Source organism: Anguilla anguilla, chromosome 3, assembly GCF_013347855.1.
Source record: "Anguilla anguilla isolate fAngAng1 chromosome 3, fAngAng1.pri, whole genome shotgun sequence".
Taxonomy (NCBI): Eukaryota; Metazoa; Chordata; class Actinopteri; order Anguilliformes; family Anguillidae; genus Anguilla; species Anguilla anguilla.
Genome location: NC_049203.1, coordinates 60,717,546 through 60,742,323, shown reverse-complemented (window position 1 = coordinate 60,742,323; position 24,778 = coordinate 60,717,546). Strand labels below are relative to the sequence as shown.

Genomic DNA, 24,778 nt, shown 5'->3' with positions numbered 1-24,778 from the left:
CAGTATAATCTCTGCCATACTGGATATCAGGTGCCATTCTGAAACACTCAACACTCAATCTCCAGATTTACCAACCCGATACTTGGCTCCTGCTTTGCTTTGGCTCTTAACACTGGGCGGTTCACTAACAAGAGTAACAAGAGTTTCTGGTGCTATTTTACAAGACAAAGCGTTCATTGCCAAGGTATTGTTCATGCTCACGTCCCTTAAGTTTCCGAAGATTCATCAAGTTTGAACATTTCCGTTTCAATGGTAGGTAGACTGATGTTAATGAATTTCTGTGGAATCTAAAATGCCAGGGGTATTTCTTCCGGGAATTTGGTACCAACTCATCCACTATAAACCCATGCATAGGACATATACCTCTCCATTGGAACGGTTTCAAATGAAACTTTCCTTAGACTCTTACTGACATACATGCAAATCAATAACTGATGATACTGTTTTACATCTGTTTTGGGAATGCCCTAAAATCAACAATTTTTGGTGTGATATTGCCACCGTATTGTCCAAATACCCTAGCCATTCATATGACAGCGTCCCTCAACCTCTTTCCCGTGATTGATGGCTCCTCACTGCAGCTCTCTGTTCCTCACTGCAGACTTCTTTTGGCTGCTCTTACTGCAGCAGAGAAGACGACACTCCAGCAGTGGTTTATTCCTAACCTACCCTGTGCCACTCATGACTACCTGGGTGTCTAATGGTTTATGCATTGCTGCTCATGAACGGTCTTCAGCTAGGCTACAGTGAGCTCAGGCACGGGCAAGTGTCATTGAAGATATTGTATGAGAGAGCTATTATAATTTAGAAATGTCTTTTTTCCCCATATACCTTTCCATTTTATATATTGTATTGTCTCTTCTTTCTGACATTTTGGATACCCCAGTGTAACTAATATATCCAATAAAAAGATGCTCACAAATAAACCCAGAAAAATTAAAAAAAATAAAATAAAATAATAAAATAAAAAATAGGTGATATAAGATAAAATATATTTTCTAAAGGACACTTTGCCAGGAAAGCACCAACATATACTGTATTTCAATTAAAATAATCAATGCAACACCACGTGTGCATGAAAACACACAGAGAAGCACTACTTGAGGTCATAAGAGCATGACATTTCAAGATATCTTACATTCCTCTGACACATTCTCACTTGGAGTGAAATTCCTTCCTGATCCTATTTTCTCTGTTCCTAACACTACATTACTGCAGCACTCATATCTAGTATGGGAGATTCTTCTGGAAAAACAGTGGAGGTCCACTGATGATGTTCTTGGCAGTCCCCCGTCTGGCAGAGCCAGTTCTAACAGGTTTTTGCAGGGGCCAGCCAGCTTATTGGGACAACTGCTGAACGGAACCCTGGTGTGTTCTGAAAGGCCATGCCCAGAAGCATCAGCACACCCAAGAATTAAATTCAACTGAAGCTGCAAGCGATTGCGGTCACTCGTCAGTGCCATTCCACATTACCTATAAAGCGGAAATTTATCCATTTGAATGTGCTGCGTTTTGGGTGATCTTGTTCCTTCACCATCAGATTTCTGTACTTGCACGACATGCTTACCTTCACAGTTGAAGTCGATTCAGAAATTAAGGATAGATTACTTGAAGAGACTACATGTATATTAATTTCCACTTCGTGGTTCCAAATTGGGGAGAAAAAGAAAATGGACCCCCCCCCCCCCCCCCCCCCCCGAAAAATAAGAACTACAGAACAAACAGAATTTACCTCTTGGATCCTCTAATAATGCTCGAGGAAGCCAGTAAGCTGTAAGAGTGACATTGCTAAAACTGTTAATTAATTTTGACATCAAATACAAGCGAGTACATGTAAAAGGAACACAATGGTGGTGATATTTGGTATTGCTCCAGTTGTGACTGGAAGCAGGTGGTGTGTGAGAGTGATGGTAGTGAGAGAGCAGCCAGCTTGAGGAACACAGAGGAATGGCAGTTGCATAACTGGAGGGATGTTTCAAATGGAGTATTGACCCCCCCCTCCCCCCTCCCCCCTCCCCCAGGCCTCCCAGCAGGAGAAGTGGTCACGTGACCTCGCTCCTATATTTTTAGCAATATGTTTGTTTTCTGCAGGCCCCCAGAGCTGATGGAGCTGGCAATTGCTTTCAATTAGCTGTGCGGATGTGACTTCTTCACATGCCTTCTCAAGTTCAAACAGGATGCTGGGTGCGCAAGCCAGGTTAAAAAAGTATGCTCTGTTTTTTTGCCAAGAGGATAACAGGAAGGGGTGTTTGCTGGTGTGTAGGAACAAAGTTTTTTTTCTCCCTCAAACCCCTGTTTCTCTACGTGCTGTCTAAAGTCTTAAGGGCAGTAAGTATTTTGTACAGAGCCAGGAAAAGTATTTTTTTTTTAACTGGGATGTTAAGAATTTTCAAAAAGGAAGCACACTTAATGTGTGCCTTGTGTTGTTTCATGTTAATATTTAAAATTTAGAGCTAAGTCCAGAGACAAACCAAGCTGTACGTACTATAAGTATAATTATAAAGTTTATCTGATATTTAAAAAATGTCAAATTGGTAATGATAACAAGTTTTTAGCTAAAAAACATGTAGAAGCACATTTGTTTATACACCAGAGGGGGCTTGCAGTCAAAGCCATTTTGAGAGTCATGTTGTCTTTTAGAGGTCAGTTTAAAGCAATCATTTCATCCTCAACCTCCATCTCCAAAATTTTCACCATCTGCACTGTGTCCACATGACAAGTGTACATAGGTTTACTGGACAATGCTGGCATCCCTGCACCTCATCAGAAAATGTACTTTCTTTTTTTAGTGGTCAGGTTTCAGTCTGGTGCACTAGGCACAATCATGCTGGTGCAAAGTAGCTACCCTGTGACCGAATCTTCTCTCGTAGTTCTTTTGAAGCAAAGCTTTGCAGAAGGGCTTACGAAAAGACTTAACTTTATGAAAAAAATAAAGTTTGCAATTTTATTGTAGAAATGTTTGATTTATTTTGACTGAATCGCTTGTGCCTTTCCTCAAATAACTATTCCTCGAATGTGAGGTGTCTAATGTAGCTGTCCAGTCAATCCCCCCCTCCCCAGTTCTTCGATTTAATCAGATAATGAACAGTGGTCATGTAATTCACGACTAATTAGTGGTAATTTAAATTTAATGCTCTTTTCCTCCTCTTTCTCACCAATTTTGAATGCCCAGTTGTAGATATCAACGCTCATTGTCAGGACCTTCACTACGGAATCACCAGAGCGCAGAGAGCTCTGAAGCACTCCAGGCCTGTATCACACGGCAGCTGTCGAGTCCTGCTTGTGCAGAGGTGAGTCAGAGGAAGACTGTCAAGGCCTGATTGGCTAAGACCTTTAGCGCGGGATTAGCACGGCTACGGGGGGTCGTTGGAGGGCGATGAGACGAGGATCCCTGCCTACTGAAGCCTCCAAAACTGGGGGAGATGCAGTCGCCGGGTAAGCGTCGTCCAGTGTGTCTGGCCGCAGTCGACACTGGCACGATGAGATTCGATTCCGGACGTGGGAATAAGAGCTACATTGAGCAGATCTGTTATGTTAAATTCAAATGTTTTGACATATTTACACAGTGACCGCCAATGGTCTGTTGATTGTACACATGTCCACAGAGTGTGTCCACAGAATTTTTTGACTTACTTGATGGATGTTTCCATCTTAAAATTCTTTTTAAGAGCTATTTTTCAATGATAAACAGACAGTTCTGTTTTGGAAGTCCCCTTCCTGTTCGCACATGACATAAGCACAATTTAAAATAATAGCAGAATAATAATTGTATCTCTGGGATTGCATAGTCTTTAAATTTTTTTTTAATTTTTTTAATTAAATCTTCTTTGAAGTTCAGTGTGAAACTTTACAACTGAGCATTGTGTAAGGCATATTTGACAGTTTAGACATGCTTACATTGTCCACCACTAGACCACATTCTTGCTCTCAGGAAATGCAGTGTTGGTGAAAAAAATACAGAGAAGATGTAAAATAATGTCTTAGGGCCAAATTCAGACCTGCACTTATGTGCACTTTCCAGAGAACTCAGCATTGCGAGAGAGAGAGAATTACACGGAAAATACACATAAACTCCGGTCTGAATTAGGCCCTTAATATTTAATGAATAACTAATGAGTTTAATTAAACGTGTTTCAGATTGGTGTGATGATCAGCAGAAAGTGGCAGGCCTGAGAAGGATTCAGTGGAGAACACACCATGTCTGAGCACTGCACAGTGTACAGTTGGCTGGCTGATTGCTCACAGAAAAGGAACTCATTCAAAAGTCACTTTCTAATTTTAGTTAATTTTCCCTTGTGTGACACGAATGAGAAAGCAGTGCAACAAGGATTTAGGAACTCACAATGACACGCTTGTGACTTAAGCAATGACACGCTTGTGAAACCGTCTTTATGTGCATCTAACTGGCATGCCACCGGGGAAGTGATATCAAGTTAAGAGAGAGAAATTGCACAATATAGATGAGCACTTCAAAGAAATGGCATTTCCTTATTTATCCATTCATAGTCGACTGGAAACATGAGCTCATGAGACGAAACTACTATTAAAAAATTGGATTTCGACATTTCGGCTTAGATCTTTTTTTGGCATGCTGTGCATCCACTGCAGCTTCAGGAGCACATAAACACCAGTATCTCAGCTGAGAAGTTTGCTAGTGAAAAGAGTTTGCGGATTTTCCCAGCCCCTGTCCGATGAGCAATGCCAGATAAACCCGCAGACGGGTGTCGTCCCGTTATCTGCCCGAGAGCATGCGAGAGGCGTAAGTTAGACTTGCGATGTTGAAACACCAGAGAGGCCTGGGAAAAAAATGCCAGAGCTTTTTCATGAGCACAAACACATGTTTGTGGTGAGCTCTGGTGCTAATCCCCCCCCCTCCCCTCCCCTCCCCTCCCCCCAGGACCACTTGGGTCTGATCTCACGAAGTTGCGGCTTCCATCAGGGGAACAGGCGTACCCACCTGTGGTTGGTGTTGGTGCTGTAGGTGTGTTTGGGCTCCCAACAGGCTGATGATGAAGACCAGGCTTCTATCTCTTAGCACCCCTCATACGCACAGGCCAGAAATATTTTTTCTTTGGGGGGGGGGGGGGGGGGGTGGTTGGTGGTTCACGCATTCATGTGGCCCGGCCACCAGCAGCCATAATCAGATTTGTGGCGTGTGTGCGAACAAGCCGCCAGATGGTTTCGCAGCCCAGCCTTGTGGAGGTTTACGTCTCCGCTGACTCTGCGCCAGGCTCTGCCGTTGCCCTTGCCTCGTGCTCGTAACGTTACTGTTCAGTATTTATGAATGAATTAGCAACTGCTTTTCCCCTTTGCCTGTGATTACAGTTCCTGGGTCCACAGTCCATTTTTGTTTTCTAAACTGCTTGTAATATGGTCTTTTCTTGAGACTTAACATACATTCCCTTTCCCCTTGTTTAATCTCTTTTTTTTTTTCCAATTTCTGTTACACATTAGACTGGCTGTCATAGCATAAAGCCGGAGGGGCACGAAGCGAGAATATATTCTATTCCCGTCTGGAAACGGTTTCGCTTTCCGAAAGTAACCAGGCTTGTTCAGGTGCGCTGGGACCGTTACAGGGGTATCGCCCTTCAGAGTGAGAGGTTCCGACGCCACACAGAACCCCTAGTGCAGAAATCTGCCCTTGGCTCGACCCAGCTTAATGGCTTTTCCAAGCATCAGGTTTTTAGCAATGTGTTTGTCTTCACAGCTTTAAAAAAATCTGGATTTCAGTTGAGACTTCCTTTTTTTTTTTTTTTTTTTTTAAATTTTTAAATATTGCTCATGCTGAATCTTGTACATGTCTGGAATCATTTTGATGTTGTGGTGAGTCCTGTGTCTGTGTGTGGTTTTCTTTTAGACCAAGAGTGGTCGACATCAAAGACCTGAACGCATTTTTTCCCACAATGCTTGCTGCATTGTTGTGAGGCCTGTGTCTGAATGTGGTTATTTAGACCAATAGTGACCGACATCATTGACGATTTTTTCACAGTGCTTGATGTATGGGTTATAATCAGACTTTACAGAATGCCAATAAAACTTCCCAAGGGAAGGCCAGCAGGCCAAATATATGACATTGGTATATTGCATGTGCTGTATGTATTTCTATGAAATGAAAGTTTGCTTGGGTCTTTCTTTGGTGTATACCGCTATACCACCTGCAGAACAGCCTACACCACCACAATTTTAATTGTACTAAACAGATGTATTTATTCTATATATTTGGATAAGAACACATATTTTACTGTATCGCCTGTCCCTTAAAGTACCAACCCTTAGTGTATTAAATCTAATCCTGTTGTGCTTGGTTTTGACGGAGATGCTAGTTATCCTGGATGCAAAGAACAGCTGGCCATGGACATGAGATATAATGATTTGAAACTGAATCCAGATTTTGTCAGTCAGGCTCCTGGGGGTGCAGCCTTCTGTGCTGCGGTCAAGGTTAGCTTCCAGCCCTTCAGGTTCACTGTTGTTGTGGTGCTCTGTTATCAGGCTGGTCTGAAACAGGATATTTTTGTGATGACCCAGGCAGAGGATGGCAGTGTGCGGGTTAGACCTTTTGGCATGCCGGTGTTTACGATACATGACACAACATTGTTCCTCGAGTCCTAGTACATTTAACATAGGACATAAGAGGCCTTAGTGTGGTATCCTGAAAGTGGCCTGTGATTGGTTGGTCCCCTAGGCCTTTTCCATCTGTTCTGGGGCATTCCAAAGAGTCAAGTTCAAGGAAAGCCATATGCAGCTTTAAATATGGTATTAGTGAAACCCACTTATTTCAGACATATACGTTGAGTTCTCGTGGATGAGCACGTTTTAACTTTCATCTGCTGTGATGCAAGAGGCTTTGGGGCCGTGCAAGTGCTTTCGAACAATAGGCTCATGGGCTGCGCAAATATTTTAAAAACTGTCCAGCAGGTGTCCTCACTACATTGATAGAGAGTGAGGACCAGCAGAGGTCTTTGTGGAGGTCAGTGTGAGTACCCCCCAGACCCTTGTCCTCTTTTCTGGTTCCCTTAACGGTGGATGGACTCTATGCCCCCCCCCCCCCCCCCCTCCCTCCTACTCCCCTAGCCCAAGGTGTTCTCTGATCCATTTTGGGGATGTCTTTTTTTAGGCCCGGTTTGTTATTGGTATGGTCTCAGTGGTCTCTGATATTTCCTCGCTTTGCCGTCGTGCTTAAAGGTTTTGGGGTTGAGGTTGATCCGCACGTGTGAGAGTGCTCCCCTCTCCCCTGGTTCAGGAGGTGACATCCTGGCCCATTGTTCTCAGCACCGCCCCCCCCGCGCCCCCAGCCCCCCCCCCCCCCCGCCACCTCCTGCCCTCACCTTTTTTGGGCCGGACCCACGGGCGGACATCCCCCCAGGCCAGGCGTTGCTGGACTGAATATCGCTGCCCATCATGAGTACGTCAGGCCCCTCCGGAGCAGGCCCGTGATAGCATTTCCAGCTGCGCTGCTTTCCGTCTGATTAAGAGAACGTGCTTGGCAGGGTTTCACAGACGCCCCGCGACACACTGCCTCCGTTTGAGCGATTAACTCTGCGTCCTTCGGCTGGGGGGCCGTATTTGGCTTGGGAAGGGGAGGCAGTGTGGAAGTGGGAATTTGGGATTTACACGAGTCCAATTGTCTGAGGACAGAAACAAAAACAGATTTCAGTTTGATGAGGTTCTTTAATTAGACGCAGCCAGGATGTTTTGAGACCCTTCAGAAGTACTAATAAAGGGTTATTCACAGGAGGCATTGATTGAAGGAAATACATGGTTGAGAACTCAGGGAATTTCACTTGATTTTTATTGAGTTTTAATGGTCTGTGCTTCCCTTATGTTAAAGAATGTTATCAATGGAGGTTCTGGGTACAGTATAAATCTTTGTTTCTTGTTGAAACCACAAATCCCTTTTGACGAACGACACCCTTCCCCAAAAGGATGTAGGCTTTGGAAAATCAGATTTAGTACTTACCACCCTTATATTCTATATGTACAGCTGACTGAACGATCAGACCTGCCTCCTTGTCAGTATGTGAGATGATACAAGAATGTTGCCTGAGCTGGACTATGGAAAAAAATAAACAAATGAGTGAGTATGTGGTAATGATACACAAAATTAACAATTATGGTCATCATCTCATATTCTCAGTGACCCTGAACAAAGAGGCTGTCACTGTCAGGAATGAAGTTCTATTCTGCTCCACTTCATGTGTTCCCATTAAAAAATGATGTTCATCCTGACAAAACTGCAGGAAAGTACAGTAGAAGAAAAAACCCTTGCCTGTTTTTGAAGTAGCTGCCAACTTGGCTGTATGCCTGGCATTTAAAAATTTATTTTATATACAGACTGGTGACAAATTAAAGAAAAAAACCAACATAAAATGTTTTAGTAAGGTGTTGGGCCACCACATGCCACTAGAACAGCTTCAATGCGCCTTGGCATAGATTCTACAAATTTCTGAAACTCTACTGGAGGGAAGGAACACCATTCTTCCAAGATATTCCCTCATTTGGTGTTTTGATGATTGCGGTGGAGAGCACGGTCTAGCACGTTAGTCCAAAATGTCCCATACGTGTTTAGTTGGGTTGAGTTCTGGTGACTGCGAAGGTCATAGTATATGATTAACATCATTTTAATACTCATCAATCCATTCAGTGACCCCTCGTGCCCTGTGGATACCCTATTGTCATAGAATAGATAGAATGTTTCACCATAAGATAAAGGTGATCACCCAGAATAACTTTGTATTGATTTGCAGTGACCCTTCTCTCTAAGGGGACAAGTGGACCCAAACCATTCCAGGAAAATGCCCCCCACAGCATAACAGAGCCACTGGACCCCCTCTCTGTAGGGGTCAAGCATTCAGGCCAGTACTGTTTTATTGGTGTACACCACACATGCACTTGCCCACTTGTCAAAAATATGGTGAAGGATGACTCATCTGACCATATCATTTTCCCCCACATCTCTGTAGACCAGTGCCTATGGTTTTTGCATCACTGTACACTCAAATGTGCATTCGTTTTTGTAATGAGGGGTTTATGAACTGCAACCCTACCATGATATCCCTCTCTATGCAGTTGTCGATGGACTGTTCATACGGACGCAGTCTGAGCATGACCTATCTACTGATGTTTTTCTCATAGATCTAAATGCAGATGCCACTACAGTCACTGTTGTTATTGAAACACAAGCCAGTTGAGCAGACTTTGTGACTGTATCTCCTGCCATCTGTGCCCCAATAATGAACCCCCATTAAAAAAAAAAAAACTTTGATATTTTCCTCTTGTCATCCTGATCCAAAATTGAGCTTAACTGGGCCTGCTTAGCATTTTAATACATGCCACAGAGCATGATAGGCTGTTAATTGCTTAATTGTATCATGCAGTACACCTGTATGGAAGCATCTGCATTTGTTTTTAATAATAATAATAATAATAATAATAATAATACAGTGCCATGAAAAAAGTATCTACCCCTTCCTGATTCCCTCTATTGTTGCATATTTATCACAATGAATGGTTTTAGATCTTTAGAGAAAATGTAATATTATACAAAGAGAAAACTGAGAGAACACAGAACACATTTTTAAAATTATTTAATTGATTTAATGAAAAAAGTCATTTAACACCGACATCACCCATGTGAAAAAAGTAATATAAATAATAATTTAAAAATATTTTGTTTTGTGTTTACTCAAGCTCCCTTTGTTTGATATTAACTAGTGTGACAAATATGCACCAAAAAAGAGAATCAGGAAGGGGGTGAATGCTTTTTTCACGACACTATGCTATTAAATATTATAAAAAGCGGTTGTGTTGAAAGCCGTTTGACTGTGCAGCACACACCAGGAGAAGCGATCTCCGCGGAGGAAGGCCCGGGCCCAGGGGGTCCTGTGACTTTTTCTGCTCCGAGCTCAATGCGGAAAAGTCATAGGTATGCGTGTGCGTCCTCCCAGTTTTTATGGACGGGTTCCCGCATCTCCCCCCCCCCCGCCCCGCCAAAGAGCATCCGTCCATTGTTTGTTTACCTAACAGCATTCCGGGCATCAGGCTTAGTCTACATCCCAGGCTGACAGGGGATGCTGAAAAATTGTTCATTCTTTTTTTTTTTTTTTTGCCGTTGCCGTCCTCCGTGAGGACAGCGGTGGTGTTCTCCCATGGTTGTCACCGTCTGGTAAACACTGTAAATCCGACGAGACGGGAGGAGACAGTTTAGGGCCCTTCCCTGCCCCCCCCCCCCCCACCCCCACCCCCTGCCTCTGCAGCCCCCCCCCCCTCCCATGTGATGTTCCCACAGGTACTCCCCATACCAGTGCTGGAGAGGCATTGTTGCGCCACAGGAAGGACCTGTTGGTGGCATCCCCCCTCCCTCCTCCCCCCCCCCGGTCCTGACGGTCATGAGTAAGAGGTACTTCCTGGCCCGGCATGGTGACAGACAGGCTGCCGACACTCCGTCCTGCACAGGAAGGGTGTCTCATAGCTCCATGTACTACGGGGCAAGGAGGGGCGCGTGCTGGTGACACACGCCTAACTCGACCCCCCAGCCCCCCAAAACCCAAAACCCACACCCCTCATTCTCACACGTGTGCCAGAAAGCTTTCCACACACACCGAGCTGCAGATGTTTTGATATTTTCTGTTCTTGTCCACATTTCACATTCATCATGTTTCTTCAGTAGTATTTGGAATCATGTAAAAATTGCAATCACAGATAAAACGGCTTAACACAACTGTAAATACTTAACATTATTTGTTTGCATTTATTTTTATGCCCACTGAAAGACACAAAGCCATATAACATAATTGCTTCTGAGATTGCAAAATCACATTGGCCATGGGACGTAACCTTGTTGCAGGTCAATTGCTGATATGTGGAGAATCTGCATAGGAGAGGTTGAAATCTTGCTCAAGCCCACAAAAGACATTGCAGCTACTTTCAGGACAGTCCAAAAATATGTAAATTAACAGGGAAAAAGAAAATAACTGGGAAAGCGCATGTCACACAAGATATAATGCCTTAGTATGATGATCGTAAGCTCTCGTACAGTCAGTTTGAGTTAAGGTTCAGATTTGTTCACAAGAGTGCCACCTCAGTGACGGTGCTTGGCACAGATTTGTGTGGCATCAAATGAGGCCAGGCTCTGCCAGGCACAAATCAATGGGGGTCCTATTAGAGACTATTGCAGTTTTCATAGATTCCACCCAGCTGACTTTTCCAGAACACAGGAAGTGACATCACAGGACACCATTATGGGCTGCCATTGAAGTAACAGATGGGCCTCCAGATGATTGGCTCATTGAATCTAAGGTCTTTGCTTCAGTACTCTATGCAAGTGACACTGGGTATTTATGGGGCAAGGTGTTTTCCTCACACTGATGAATACAAACTGATGCAAATATCTTAAATTTAATGGAGAGAAAACAGAAAAATATTAATCGGAATCATAAGTAATGTATAAATATATAGATCTTTATTCATTTATTTATTTCCTTATACATGGTTAATAATAAAAAATACATAATACATTTTGAATAGAAATTTATAAAACTACGTAAGAAAGACAATATCATCAGTGCATACATTTTTCTCCATACTTGGTATCCAAACCAATCAGCCTGTTTATACAAACAACTGTTGGCAGTATTCAACTGTCCAGATGTTGCACTGGTTTTTTCTAAAGAGTTTTACTGGCACTTCCAAGAGTAGTGGTTATGGAATACATGACTGGCCACTCAAACTTTCTGTGTGAGGAGACCCAGGGTCAGCTGATGAAATTACTTCCTTGTGCATTCCTGGGTCCAACAGTCACAAGATTCACCCTGATCTTAAAACCAGTGGTTTCCAACACAGACTCGCGCAGGATACAGGTTCACGTGCTACAACGTTGAGGAGAAACAGCATTTATCAACCGCATCCTTATTAGCTGCGTTATTTTCCTTCATTTTATTTTTTTTTGCTACCTTCAGCTTTTTAACACAAAGTTCTGTTTATGGTGATGCGTTCATCGTGACCAGCCTTTGAATTGCTCTCTACACTCTCAGTGCTCACGTGACACAGAAACTGTGGCCTGTCCTGCAAGCTTTAGTAACGTTTTTAGTACGAGAAATTGAATCTGTTACCAAACTCAATATAGACATTCCTGTTAACAGAAGAAAACAACTACATTTCTTCCTATTGTAACCATAGTGTATACAGCAGCGTAAAAAAAAAACATCACAAAAGATTTTTCTCATTATAAAAGAAATAAAAAATGGAATGTTAGTAATTCTTATACAAGAGTTGCTCAGGGCACACAATCCTTTGGTTGACATTTAACAGCTTGGAATTTAAATTACATTGCATTTGATCCTTGAACTGTATGTGACAGATATACTTCCTGAATAAATATGCATAGTTTATCTCTTCACTGCTGCTTTCTGCAGCAAACTGTAATACTAATCTTATGGTCACTGTTTCTGACCAGCATTGTACAAACAAAAATAAACACTTGCCGTGACGTACGCTCGCATGTCACACAATTACACCTGTGCTCAGCTGTTCTCACACAGAAACACACAGAGCCTTTTCCTCATGAACCGCCAGCCACAGGGGCTAGAGGAAAGGACACCAATTAATTATTCACTTGATTTAAAACAAAAACAGTAATAGAATGGGGGATTGTTTCCCCCCAGTTCTGCCACACGTCAGGCGTGGATGGAGGTCCGGTTCAGCGTGCAGTAGGGCAGACGGCCAGGTCCTGGGGCTTGTTCCCTTTTACAGTTACACTGACCCAAACCTCTGAGGGGGTTTCTGTGTGACTGCCGGCCTGCATGGGGACCACATACTGTGGTACAGATCGACCTAACAATGAGTAAGTCCACCTGTGGTTCCTCGGATTAAAGGGCACCTGGGTGTCTTTTCAGAAAGGGTTCAATTCTGGGAAATAGTTTGGTTGGAAGCACAAAGAAAATCGTGACAGAAATCCTGCTTCATGATGGCCATTTACATGAAACTGTGTGGGCAGGCACAGCCAAACACACTGCCCCTGGTTAATGTTTTATTGCTTATTAAACCATCCAAGAGAAACAATCATTAAAAAAAAACAAAGGAATGGCTGGAGAATGATGTGATGTTTTTTTTGTGTGGAGAAATACCCTAGGTGCACTTTAACCCATGTAATAGAAATTAAACGAGCCACTATGGCCAGCCGATCCAACCAAAACATGACTGGTTTCCTGAAAAAACTGGGGAATTCAGTATATTAGGCTGTTGGTGTGGGGAATGCTTTCTGACTGCACTATCAATAATTCAGAGACTTCCCTCTCTCTCTCTCTCTCTCTCTCTCATTCTCTCACTCTGACAGTAGCTTTTAAAAACCATGAGTGAATGCGAGATCCAGGTAAAGAAATATGTTTTTATGATTTTTTCCCGTTTTTAAAATACCTTTTTTCAAAATATTCTTTTTCATCCTTGTATAGCTATCTCCAAGAGAATACTGTTTATAACAAAAATACACATCGAAAATAATATTAAATTTTAAACTTTTTTTCCAGTTTCCATTTCTTTAGAAAATATATTTACAATATAATAAGCCCACCCCTATATCCTGCCCTCCTCCACCTGGGCGTAACTTGGTTACGAAGACACACATCTCGTACGTGGCCAACCTTTAATACCCGACAACAGAGAGATTGGCTGAACAATCCGCAAATGAATCTGTACAATACTAGGGATCTGTTTGTTCTCATTAGCTTTCACAGTAGATCATTAAATACCTGAGCATGTCTTCATGCCGAAAGCATGGACATCATATTGGTCTGTAGAATGTCCAGCAGCACCCTCTGTTGGGCTGGACTAGAACCCTGTGGAAGCTGTAGGTGAACTGCCTTTGAATGTCAGTGGGGGCAACCCCAAACAGGTGGCTTTCCTTTGAAAAAGTCCTGGTGGAGGATAAGCAGACACGGACAAAGTGCAGATTTTGAACTTTGAACTTTGGGATGGGGGGGGATATCTGTCTCAGGGTTCTGTGTTCTTTCCTTGTTCTGTCAGCTGTAATAAAGTGGCACATTGCTTTGTTTTTTAAAATTCCTAGGTAGCTGCACTGAGGGAAGAGACAGATTTAAAAAAAATATGATAGGAAAAAATCTAAATGAAAAGGGGAAGAGTGGCGCTCTGGGAGACTGCAGGGTCCAGACAGGGCGGGGCAGAGGGGTTGGGACTGGAGTGGGGTTTGGGGTCTTGAGACAGTCAGTCGGATTCTCCAATAGGGGCGCACGCTTGGCTGAGGGTGGTGGCGACCTGGATGGGGTGTGACAGGGCCGGGACTAAACGGGAGGGGTGGAGTAGCGGACCACATAGTTGTAATCGGGGGGCGGGCTGTGGCACTCCAAGCCTGGGTCCAGGGACGAGTCCTCCAGGCTGAGGTCCAGGTCGGGGACGGGGGGCTGGAACTTCTCCTTCTCCCCCTCCTGCAGCACCGACTCCTTGCTCTTACTCACGGCCTTCATCCTGGAAAAGAGGGATTAGGGGCTTGATAAGAGACAGCGACTGGGATACAAGTGCACGTGTGTGCATGTGAGTGTGTGTGTGTGTGTGTGTATACACATGAGTGTGTGTGTGTCTGTGAGTTACACGAGTGTGTGTGTGCGTGTGTGTCTGTGTGTGGGTTAACACATGAGTGTATGAGTGCGTGCGTGTCTGTGTGTGAGTGCATGAGTGTGTGTTTGTCTGTGTGTGTGTACACGAGTGTACGAGTGTGTGTGCACATATGTTTGTCTGTCTGAAAGTATACGGTGTGTGAGAATGTGCGTGCGCATTTCCATCCACAGGGGAATTCTAATATGACATATAACAGCTTACTTTATTGCTGCTGCCTTATTTACTCTTTTTAAGTTTTTAGAGGGCCATCGTGATGTGCTTAACGCACCCCAGTTATCCTTTCATACCTCTTTAAAAGATTACCCCTCATGTAAACTAAGCAGTGTTCAGTGGTCTTTTTTTGCCTGTCGTTATTTGGGGTGGGGGGGGGCGGGCTTGGCTGAGGGAGACAAGAATGTAATAATATTTGAACAGACTGACCTGCTTAGGACCATTTACAGAACTCTGACACAATGCAAAATGGCTGCCATTCGCACTCTGACCGGCAGTGGCCCCACAGCGTGTGTGCTGGGAGAATGAGGGCGTGGCAGGTGGAATTCTGCAGCACAAAGGCACAGTTAGGACGGGGGGGCGCAAAGGGGTGTGGGGCTGGGGGCACCCAGCAGCCAAGGAATGGCCTCATGACACCCCCAGAGGTCAGAGGTGACAGTGATGGAGTAGGCACTCCGCAGGGGAGCTCCCTCTCTTCAATGCTCAGCTCAATCTGTGCCCTCACAGCGATTCTTTTCCCATGGCATGATGGGTACAGCTGTGCCCGCTAGTAGTGGATTCCTAACCTCGCCCCCCCCCCCCCCCCCCCCCCCCCCAGCGTGTGTGTCGTGTGGGATGTGGAGGGAGGCTTCGGACTGAGGACAAGCTGCTTTAATGGAATGAGGGGGGACGTAGAAGGCAGAGACAATGGTTGCTGAGAGAAGGGAGACAGAATGTATTTAATGTAACCATGCCCTTGCGGTATGTTTATTTGGGTTCCAAAGAGTGTCATTAATCATGTATGTGTGTGTGTGTGTGTGTGTGTGGGGGGGGGGAGGGGATGGGGGGGTGGAAAAAGGGCTCGTAAATTCATATCAGACTCTGCACCAACTCCCTCCCCAGTCATCCCATTTATGTTTTGGCGATTTATTATGGTACTCTTTTGTGTTCGGTCCAGCTTGAAATGTTTTTGAAAGCAATTAACGATTATTCATAGCATTTGTAAAGTTTTTATTTTTTTGTGCAGCAGAAAGTCCCCTTCCCCTGCCTCACGGAGATTGTGTTCCGCTGCCGGGTTCTGGTTCTGCTTCAGCTCACGCCCTTCGGCTTACAGGTTTTTAAGTGAACAGAAAAACCAAGGTGCTTGTCACCTGTGTGTCTGTTCTGTCCCAGCCTACAGCAGCGTTAAAGAGTCTGGGCACACCTGATCCACACGGTCAGTGGGCTTATCCTGGTCCAGCGCCATCCCAGCCCTCCGGTCTCTAAACAGCCTATAGGCTCCCAGTCTCTCCAGACTCACCAAATTCATTGCAGTTCAAAGCTATTAATTTTGTGAGTCTGCTCACATTAATTCAAGCTGCTCACAGATGTTACCCAACATTAGCAGAAGGATGTGGTAAAGTCCACACGTGTAATTATTGAGTCTGGGGAGTGCTAACCTTTATAGATAAGCTCTGGCTTGGCGGCTCGGCAACTGGGCCAAATCATAAACAATCGCCTGGATGTCAATCACCGAAAACCCGAGGCGGGATTTTCGTCCGGGGCGACGGGCAACGGACGAGTAATTTACAGGGGTTTCGTGACAGGCGCTGTCATAACACCAGCGCTGGACCGTCGGAGCCTGCATTTTTAAACACGGGGGAAACGTTAGCCTCGAGCCCGCTCCACTCGCTTCAGCTGACAGAGCCATATTAGGCCCGTCTGCCTTCGGGGGCCGGGCCAGATAACATCCATTAGAGGGCCCCGGGGCCCGCGGCGCTTTGTGTATCGCACTTGTCCCTCTTTCCTTTTAATGTCCGCTCACACCAGGGCCCGACAGGCGGGGTCCGCTGAGTGATGTGTGAAAGCTGGGCGTCGCTGGGAGGCCGCGGCGCTCCTGACACTGACCGAGCGGCCGGAGCGACAGGGGTCAGCGAGGCCTGGCAGCGCTCTTTATTAAAGAGGAGAGGCTGCACTGCGCTGAAGGACCCAGCACTGATACGGAGTCAGGGTCCCGCGTTGGATAACGCGCAGGAAAACGTTCAGTGTTAAATCAGCTCTTCCAGACAACATATGGTCCCCACTGGACCGCTATGTACTCTGTTAAGAGTAGAATTAACACTGGATATTTTACTGTGCGGTGTACTTCCATTGGATCACAGCTCTCTCTCTCTTTCTCTCGCCACCTTCTGCAGTTGTAAAAGCAGCCCATGGGGGGGGGGGGGGGGGGGTTTGAATGGGGATGGCTATGAATGTGGAAATCACCCCATGGCCTCCCCCCTCTGGACAGACTAAAAAAAATCTGCATTCCGACCACAGCAGGAGGTTATGTGTGTGAGTCGGTGGGTTTGTGTGTGTGTGTGTGTTGTGGGTCTGTGTGTGCGTGTGTGTGAGTGTGTGTATGTATGTGTGTGAGTTGGTGAGTTTGTGTTTGTACGAGTCGGTGGGTTTCTCTGTTTGTGTGTGTGTGAGTGCGTGTACCTATGTGTGTGTGCATGCACGTGTGTGTAAAAGCATTTGAGTTGCATGTGTACGCGTGTGTGTGTGTGTGTACGTGTGTGTGTGTTCGTGTGTGTGCGTGTGTATGTGTGCGTGTGTGTGTGTGTGTGTGTGGGATGTGGATCTGTGTGTACGTGTGTGTGTGTGTGTGTGTGTGTGTGTGTGCGTGCGTGTGTGTGTGTGTACGTGTGTGTGTGTGCGTGCGTGCGTGCGTGCGTGTGTGTGTGTGTGTACGTGTGTGCGTGCGTGCGTGCGTGCGTGTGTGTGTGTGTGTACGTGTGTGTGTGTGTGTGTGCGTGCGTGTGTGTGCGTGCGTGCGTGCGTGTGTGTGTGTGTGTACGTGTGTGTGTGTGTGTGTGCGTGCGTGCGTGTGTGTGTAGGTGTGTGTGTGTGTGTGTGTGTGTGTGTGTGTGTGTGTGTAGGTGTGTGTGTGTGTGTGTGAGTGTGTGTGTGTAGGTGTGTGTGTGTGTGTGTGTGTGTACGTGTGTGTGTGCGTGCGTGCGTGTGTGTGTAGGTGTGTGTGTGTGCGTGTGTGTGTGAGTGTGTGTGTGTAGATGTGTGTGTGTGTGTAGGTGTGTGTATGTGTGTGTGTGTGTGTGTGTGTACGTGTGTGTGTGCGTGCGTGCGTGTGTGTGTAGGTGTGTGTGTGTGTGTGTGTGCGCGCGCTCTGGTTCTGGAACCCGTCAGTGACAGCGCTAAAGTGTGGATTATATATGTACTTACGCCAGAGCCATTATGCTCAAGGGCCGAGCCAGGGACTCCAGACGCTTCAGGGTCTTCATGTCATCAGAGGACAGGCCCATCCCACTGTCAGACTGACCTCCCTGCCCAGCAGAAGGGGGAGAAGGATCACACCCAGGACATCCTGTTCAAGCTAAACCTGCCATCCTGTTAGCCACACTCAAGGCTTCACAGGAAAGGCCCAGGCACTGGCTAGCTGTGAACTATGAACCACCCTGTGCAAAAAAAACACCTCTCCACTGAATATTTACATTTTTTTTTTCATGAAGAAGTGTTTTGTTCTGCTGATGAGTGCTCGTGGTGTGTGCACGAACGAGCCTCTCACCTCCTGGGACTCGTTTGTGTCGCTCTCCATGGTAACCTCATCAAAGGTTTTTACGCTGGCAGGACGGATCTTGATGTTGCTGCGGGGATTAATCAAATTAAGGCAAACGTAGTTTTAGATTTACATCAAGTGCCTTTCAAGTTCCCAAAAAAACTTGTTTAATGAAAGCATTTGGGTTTATACCCCAAACACTATAACCATACACAGAAAATGCATAAAATTACTGGATCAGTTAAAAAACAATAACACCATTTTGTTGAGTCAGTGGAAATGTTAATCTTTTAAAACAATATATTATATATTTTTTTTTTTAAATATTTACATTTTTTGCTTTTCAGCCACGGGAGGAAATCGCAGGGCCTGCTTAATGCAACTTTAGGGGATAAATGTTATCAGCTCACTTCACCGCCACCCTCACACTGGTAGTAACTTGTGAAAATATAAAATCTTGACAAATATTATTGCAACTGGATGCGAATCCCACATCAGGAGCTGCGGTTTCAGTGGAAATTCCTCAGAGGGATGTCAGCGTCCTGAGCCCGCTGCATCAGAGCGACAGTGTTATCGGGTTACGTAGTTCTCATTAAGACTCCAGTGATGCCAAAACGCATCTTAGGAGAGGCTCGTGGAGCAGGTGAGAGTTGAACATGTAATGTTCTGCATTCATTAGAAATTGAAAAAGGGGAACTATTGGTACAACTTTTCCTTTGTGCCCACTTGATTTTACGAAACATTTTCGTAATAAAGCGTTTTTCATCAACCCGCTTAGTTCTCTTTTTTTCATTTGGATTGCATGATTTGTGGCACATGGGTGTTTTTTTTCCTTGAGTGGCTACATACCAGAAGTACTGAAAATACCCAAAAGACTTTTCAAACTTTTGCAAATCTCGTAATTAGAAAAAAACACGATGGACCCTGTTGAAATTTGACAGACTGGGTGAATGAAAACATTTTTCTGTTAATTCAGATGCACGTAACTTATCTGTGAAAATCTGAGAATGTGAAACAATAAATACAGTGTACATGAGAACTCAGGCATGGGCTTATATCTAAGTACTGGCTTCTTGAAAAAAATGTGTGTTCTCATCATTTTATGCCTTGTTTAATTTTACTGTCGCATAGTATAAATGAAGGTGGCCCAGCCATAACTGCTGGTGAATTATGAGACTGGAAGGCCAGATGAAAAGTAGGACATTCACAGGGGACGGTTTCCTCACCAAAAGGGGTGGTTACCAGATAACACACAGCGTTTAAAGAACACTGGGATAAATTTGGGTTTGCATTCCATTTGGTTGCGAGATGATGTTAATAATGTTATGATGAGAACATTCCTCAGTCTTTAAACATGTGAATTGTTTCAAAGGAATGTTCTGTCAAAGTCACAGAGAAACATTCCAGGCATGTTGCATACAGGTTTACTAGTAACATCCCCCCAGGGGTATAATTTTGTCATAAAAACATCATGGAGGTGATGCATCAATAGCTTTTTTCTTTTTTCTCCCAATATTCAGAATGTATGTATTAAAACGCCTGATCAAATGAACATAGCCAACTTTCCTGGTAAAATTCACACGAATGGCCCCCACTATTGAGGTTTTTAACTGGTAAACCAAAACTTAAATATTAATACTGCTCAGAAAATTTTTTTAAGGGTTGTATGATACGTGACTTAAAAATAATGTTCAAGGCATATCTGGGAAAATGGGACAAATGTCGTTTTTTGGGGAACGTTTGTCCTATCTTTCCAGGATTGTCTTGAAAACCAAAAGTTATCACCTAGCGACAAATTTAGTTTTTTGGGAACGTTTGCCCCAACCTTCCAGGATTGACTTGAAAACCAAAAGTTATTATCCGGGCTCCTGCTTACCAGACGCTCCCCGAGTCTCTGTGAGAAGCGGGAGTGTCGGAGGTCTCCTCTGCGATGGTGGTTCCGGAGGGCTTGCCCTCGTTTGTCAGCAGGCCCGTGTTTATGGGGATGTAGTGCTTGCCTTCCTGAAAAGGCCAGAGAGAGGAGAGGACATGAGGGACACTGTCATAAATCTGGGAGATGTGTTTGCGGCACCAATCCCCCTATCTATACTGTGACCGAGAACTGACTGATTTCTCAGGTGACCGACCTGAGTTACATGTAGGTAGATAAAACATAAATAAATTAAATGCGATGCGGAGCTAGAGGAACCTAGACACACTTTCAACACAACACTGGGAGGATTGATCAGCGACAGAGATCAAGGTCGATTTGAATAAATCTGGAAAAAGTTATATTTATCTCACAGACTTGTTAGCTGGGTAAATATTCTGGTCGATGGTGGAATTCTCGAATATAGTCACAGTGAGTTCTTTTTTTGCAGGACTGTTGACACCACGCACACAGCTGACATACCCACATGTTTTATAAACCACTTCAGGATGTGGCTGCGATTATTACGTGCTAATTACAAACATGGCCAGTGTCCTGCTGGTTTTCCTGTGGTTACAGAAGGGCAGAACATAACCTCAGGACATGAAGGTTGACTCATCATTCCCACACAGCAGCTGATTTGCACTTAGCTATTCAACTTCTGTGTTATGTCAAGGTGGGTCTCTGTGGAAGAATCAAATAAACACTGGACATATTCTAGGCATAAATCAGCCAGTCCATCTTCCCCCTCCAACCAACATGTGTTTTTGCCTTGATGCTTCGGCGCTTGGCCTTGTGGATGTGTCTTTTTTTCTTCAATGGCTGCATAATTATTTATTTTATTCCTGACTGACAGTCCTTTAAGGTCTACTGGTGCCACCCCACTGATTGCAATTCTGATGAAATTTGTTGCACCAGCTAGAAAACGAATCAGAAGTCATAGGTGCTGACACAGAAGGATTACTGTGGCTCTCATTCATGCATGGCTATGATGCATGGAGACTCTGAAATTATCTTGTGCCAAGTTTCAAAACCAATTTCATGTAACTGCCGCTTATTACACAGGAAATATGGTTTTAATTCTGGGCAGAAATCAAGCTCTACATTCTAGACTAGATGTCACAGGATCTGAGTCACCGGAGTGCCTGTGATCTCTTGCAGCTCTTTTTGCCTCCGGATGACCTCTCCAGTGGATGGCCTTTTAATGGGGGAAGATTTGTGAACTGCGCCATGTGTTTCAACAGGAGCCCCAGGCTTCTACTCAACACCATGCCAGTGCCCCGATGGGTTCCCACTCCCGATCGCTCTGTTCTGTCACCGAGCCTGTGTGTGAATGATGAACTGCCAGGCCCAGCGGCTCGTCTTCCAGGGGTTAGGCCCAGACCACGGCTGCCATTAGTCCAAACGATCTACTGTTATTTGCACAACTGTAACTCACGCGTTTAGTGCTCCGTTTTTGGAATCCGGGGCTTGATGGGAACCCAGAACCCCAGCGGCAAATAGCGAGGTTTGCATCAGCAGCCATGGTTACTTTTTTTTGGATCTGACCTGCCCCCTCCTCCAGCCAGCATCACTCTCTCCTGTGTTTCACCCTCCCATTTCTCTCTCTCCCTCTTTCGTCCTTCTCTCTCCCTTTCCATCTCCGTTAATGTTTCTCCCCTCTTTCTCCCTCTCATGTCTTTCCCATCTCTGTCCCCTTCTCTCTCACTCCATCTTCCTCCCTCCCTCACCTGCTCTCTACCTCTATCTCTCCATCTCGTTCTCCTTTTAATTTTCACTCTTTGTACCTACTTCTCCCTCTCTCTCCACCTCTCTCTCTCTCTCTACCTCTCTACCCCTCTTTCAGTCCCTCCTCTCTTCCCCTCTCTCTTGTTCAAAGGAAACAGGCCAGACGTGTTGAATGTGACTTCCTCACCCAGTTACCTGGAGCACTCCCCAGGGTTCCTTATCTCCTGGTGCCTGCATTGACCACCAGCTCTTTCAAGTGCAAATCAAAGGGGCTTCCCGAACGTCTCACTCACTCTTTTCCAGATCTGTGACATCATTTCATTGTTTGCTACGATGCATTGCTAAGAAACCGGCACTACTGTGCTAGCATTTTTGCATACTAATTCATTTATACAGCCGGACATTGAACTATTCACTATGAGGTTGAATCCTTGGCTTTGGTCAAGGAAACTGCAGTGCCCCACATGGTATTTCAACCTGAAACCTCAGATACAAGCCCAGGACCTTAACTATTATCCTACCCTGCTGCTCGTTGTTGGCGACCCACCCCGGCGATGTCTGCCCCCCTTACCTGCTGCACGCTGGCCTGGAGCAGGTCCCCCAGCCTCTCCACCAGCTCTGTGAATGTGGGCCTCTCCGCTGGCTCTCCTTGCCAGCAGTCCAGCATCGTCTGGTATCTGTGAGACACATAGCAGATGTCTTCATCAACCAGGGCATGAACACAGACTCAACACCGACTCCCCGACAACCACTTCTTCCTGCAGGCCACATTATTGTGTATAAAGGTCACTCATACTCCACACGCTGTTTACGGAACACTTTTATGGATAAAATGTATTCTGCATGAGGCCACAATGTAGATGCCTCCTTAAAATATGCTGCACTGGTACCTATTACGCTGACACAGTGCAGATGCAGACTTGGGCACAGTCACAATTTTTGATGGAGCAGTATAACATGTTTGTCTTCTTCTCAATGATCAAAGGGCCAAGCGTAGGCCTGTGGCGGGCCCCCCATGAAACTGTGTCGGAAAAATAAAACTTTCCTCCGAGAGATTATTGCCTATTGTATTGGGTGGACCGGAGACCGGCCAGCACGTGTAGCACAATGTGGCATACAGTGAGCTGGACGGGCTAACAGAGAAGACTCAGTGCTGTTGCAGTCGCATGCACAGCGCATGTAACTGTATACGTCTCTGCGGAGCACTAAGGAAACAAGCAACAAGAATGGTGACATTTACAGCGAAGCACAAATCCACAGAGTCACTGTGGCCAAATCTGGCACCAAGCCGCGTTAGCTGTTTCGAAATTGTCGTCACCCAACTAGCAATGCTAAGCGGTTTATAGCGGGTTGCGCTTCGGTCATGGCGGGTGTGTTTTCATTCCCCCATCTTTGCTGTGAAAATGGGGAGGGCTGAATCCTCTCATTTCTGACTAGCCGTCAGCATCTTGGACCATGTGGGATTCCTCAGTCCCGCTTCATATTTCCATTGCAGTGGCCTATAACGTAGGTGCTGCTCTGCCAGGGTGGAACTCTGGAGAAATGGAACCCTGGAGCCGGGGGGGGGAGGGGGTGTTTTAAAACGAAACTGCCGGGCATCAATGAACGGATTCCCCCTGTGACGAAGGATCCGATCCCCCCATCCTGATTCCAGCAATGCTGTTTCCTCTCCTCTTGCTCATCCTCACACAAACACCATCGTGCGCCATTTGCCCATTAATGCCGTGATTATTCTTTGTGCCAGATTGAGGTGATTTGGCATTTGAGAAAAATTGCAGCCAACGCAGATGGTTCATTATTTCTTCCACATTTCCCCCTTCCTTCCTTCTACCCCTTTCTCTCCATCTGTGTTTGCGTTCAGGGTACCTAGACCCTTTGGGTTCAGGCGGTTTTTTGTTTTTCTCTCTTCAATGCAGAAAAGATTAGGTGAAGGAAACAGCCCCTGCTATAACTCCGCTTTTAATTAATCGCGGTGGAGGGACTTTCAACACTCTCCGGAAACTCGAAAACGATGATGGCTCATGATTGGCTGCCTCTCAAGAGAATAGCAGAGACATTCTATAACTCAACAATACGAGAGTGGGAATAGGCAGGCTTACCTTCTTCTCTCTGTCTCTCTCTGTCTCTCTCTCTCTCTCTATCTCTGGGGAATTCATGTTGCATATCTGCAGATGGCGTTTCAGGAGATTCAGTATTGCTACTTTGGCCTTGGGTTTGCGCAGAAATGCGCAGAAATGGCCAGCGGTTTTTGGGGAGCTGCGGGAGGGCAACCGCCCTTTTCTATTCCTGTGGAAGCGTCCTACACATTCCTCCACAGGGTGCTTCGGTCCTGAATGGCTCGTTAAGTTAGCGGGTCAAATTACCGGATAAAGTGATGCGCACACACCGCAGATTTATCGCTGTGCATCTCTTTCACGGTCTTAGTCATCACTCATGTCAGAGGGATGGCTGCGGTCAGTAAGGGGAAGGGGCGGGGTCAGGGGCAGGGATACTGTGGGGAAGAAGGGAATTTGCGGCTTACATGACATTACATTACATTACATTACCGGCATTTAGCAGACACTCTTATCCAGAGCAACTTGCATTCAGAAGACAAGGGCATGAATGGGGATTAAGAGCAACAGTATCCCATATTACACATATTATGGGTATCATGGGCTCGTGTGCAAGTGCAGAAGATGTTTGGGGTTTTTGCATTGAGTGCACACACTCAGGGTAAATTCTGAAAAGTTGGAAAGTCCCGTACTTCTTAACTCCTTCAGTGAACCATTTAAAGGGGGGGGGGGGTGCAG

The 24,778-nt window shown here is 45.3% G+C and overlaps 1 protein-coding gene across 1 annotated transcript in view; it reads right to left on the bottom strand.

Moving 5' to 3' along the window:
• Nucleotides 1-11,436: 11,436 nt before the first annotated feature.
• Nucleotides 11,437-24,778, bottom strand: part of kdrl (kinase insert domain receptor like) — a 60,084-nt gene continuing 46,742 nt past the window's right edge. The window contains exons 26-30 of the mRNA XM_035409395.1: nucleotides 22,558-22,663; nucleotides 20,226-20,350; nucleotides 18,359-18,437; nucleotides 18,016-18,116; nucleotides 11,437-14,475 (exon numbers count right to left, since the gene is read on the bottom strand). Coding sequence (XP_035265286.1) covers nucleotides 14,292-14,475; nucleotides 18,016-18,116; nucleotides 18,359-18,437; nucleotides 20,226-20,350; nucleotides 22,558-22,663 — 595 coding nt within the window. The 3' untranslated portion in view covers nucleotides 11,437-14,291. The remainder of the gene's footprint in view (nucleotides 14,476-18,015; nucleotides 18,117-18,358; nucleotides 18,438-20,225; nucleotides 20,351-22,557; nucleotides 22,664-24,778) is intronic.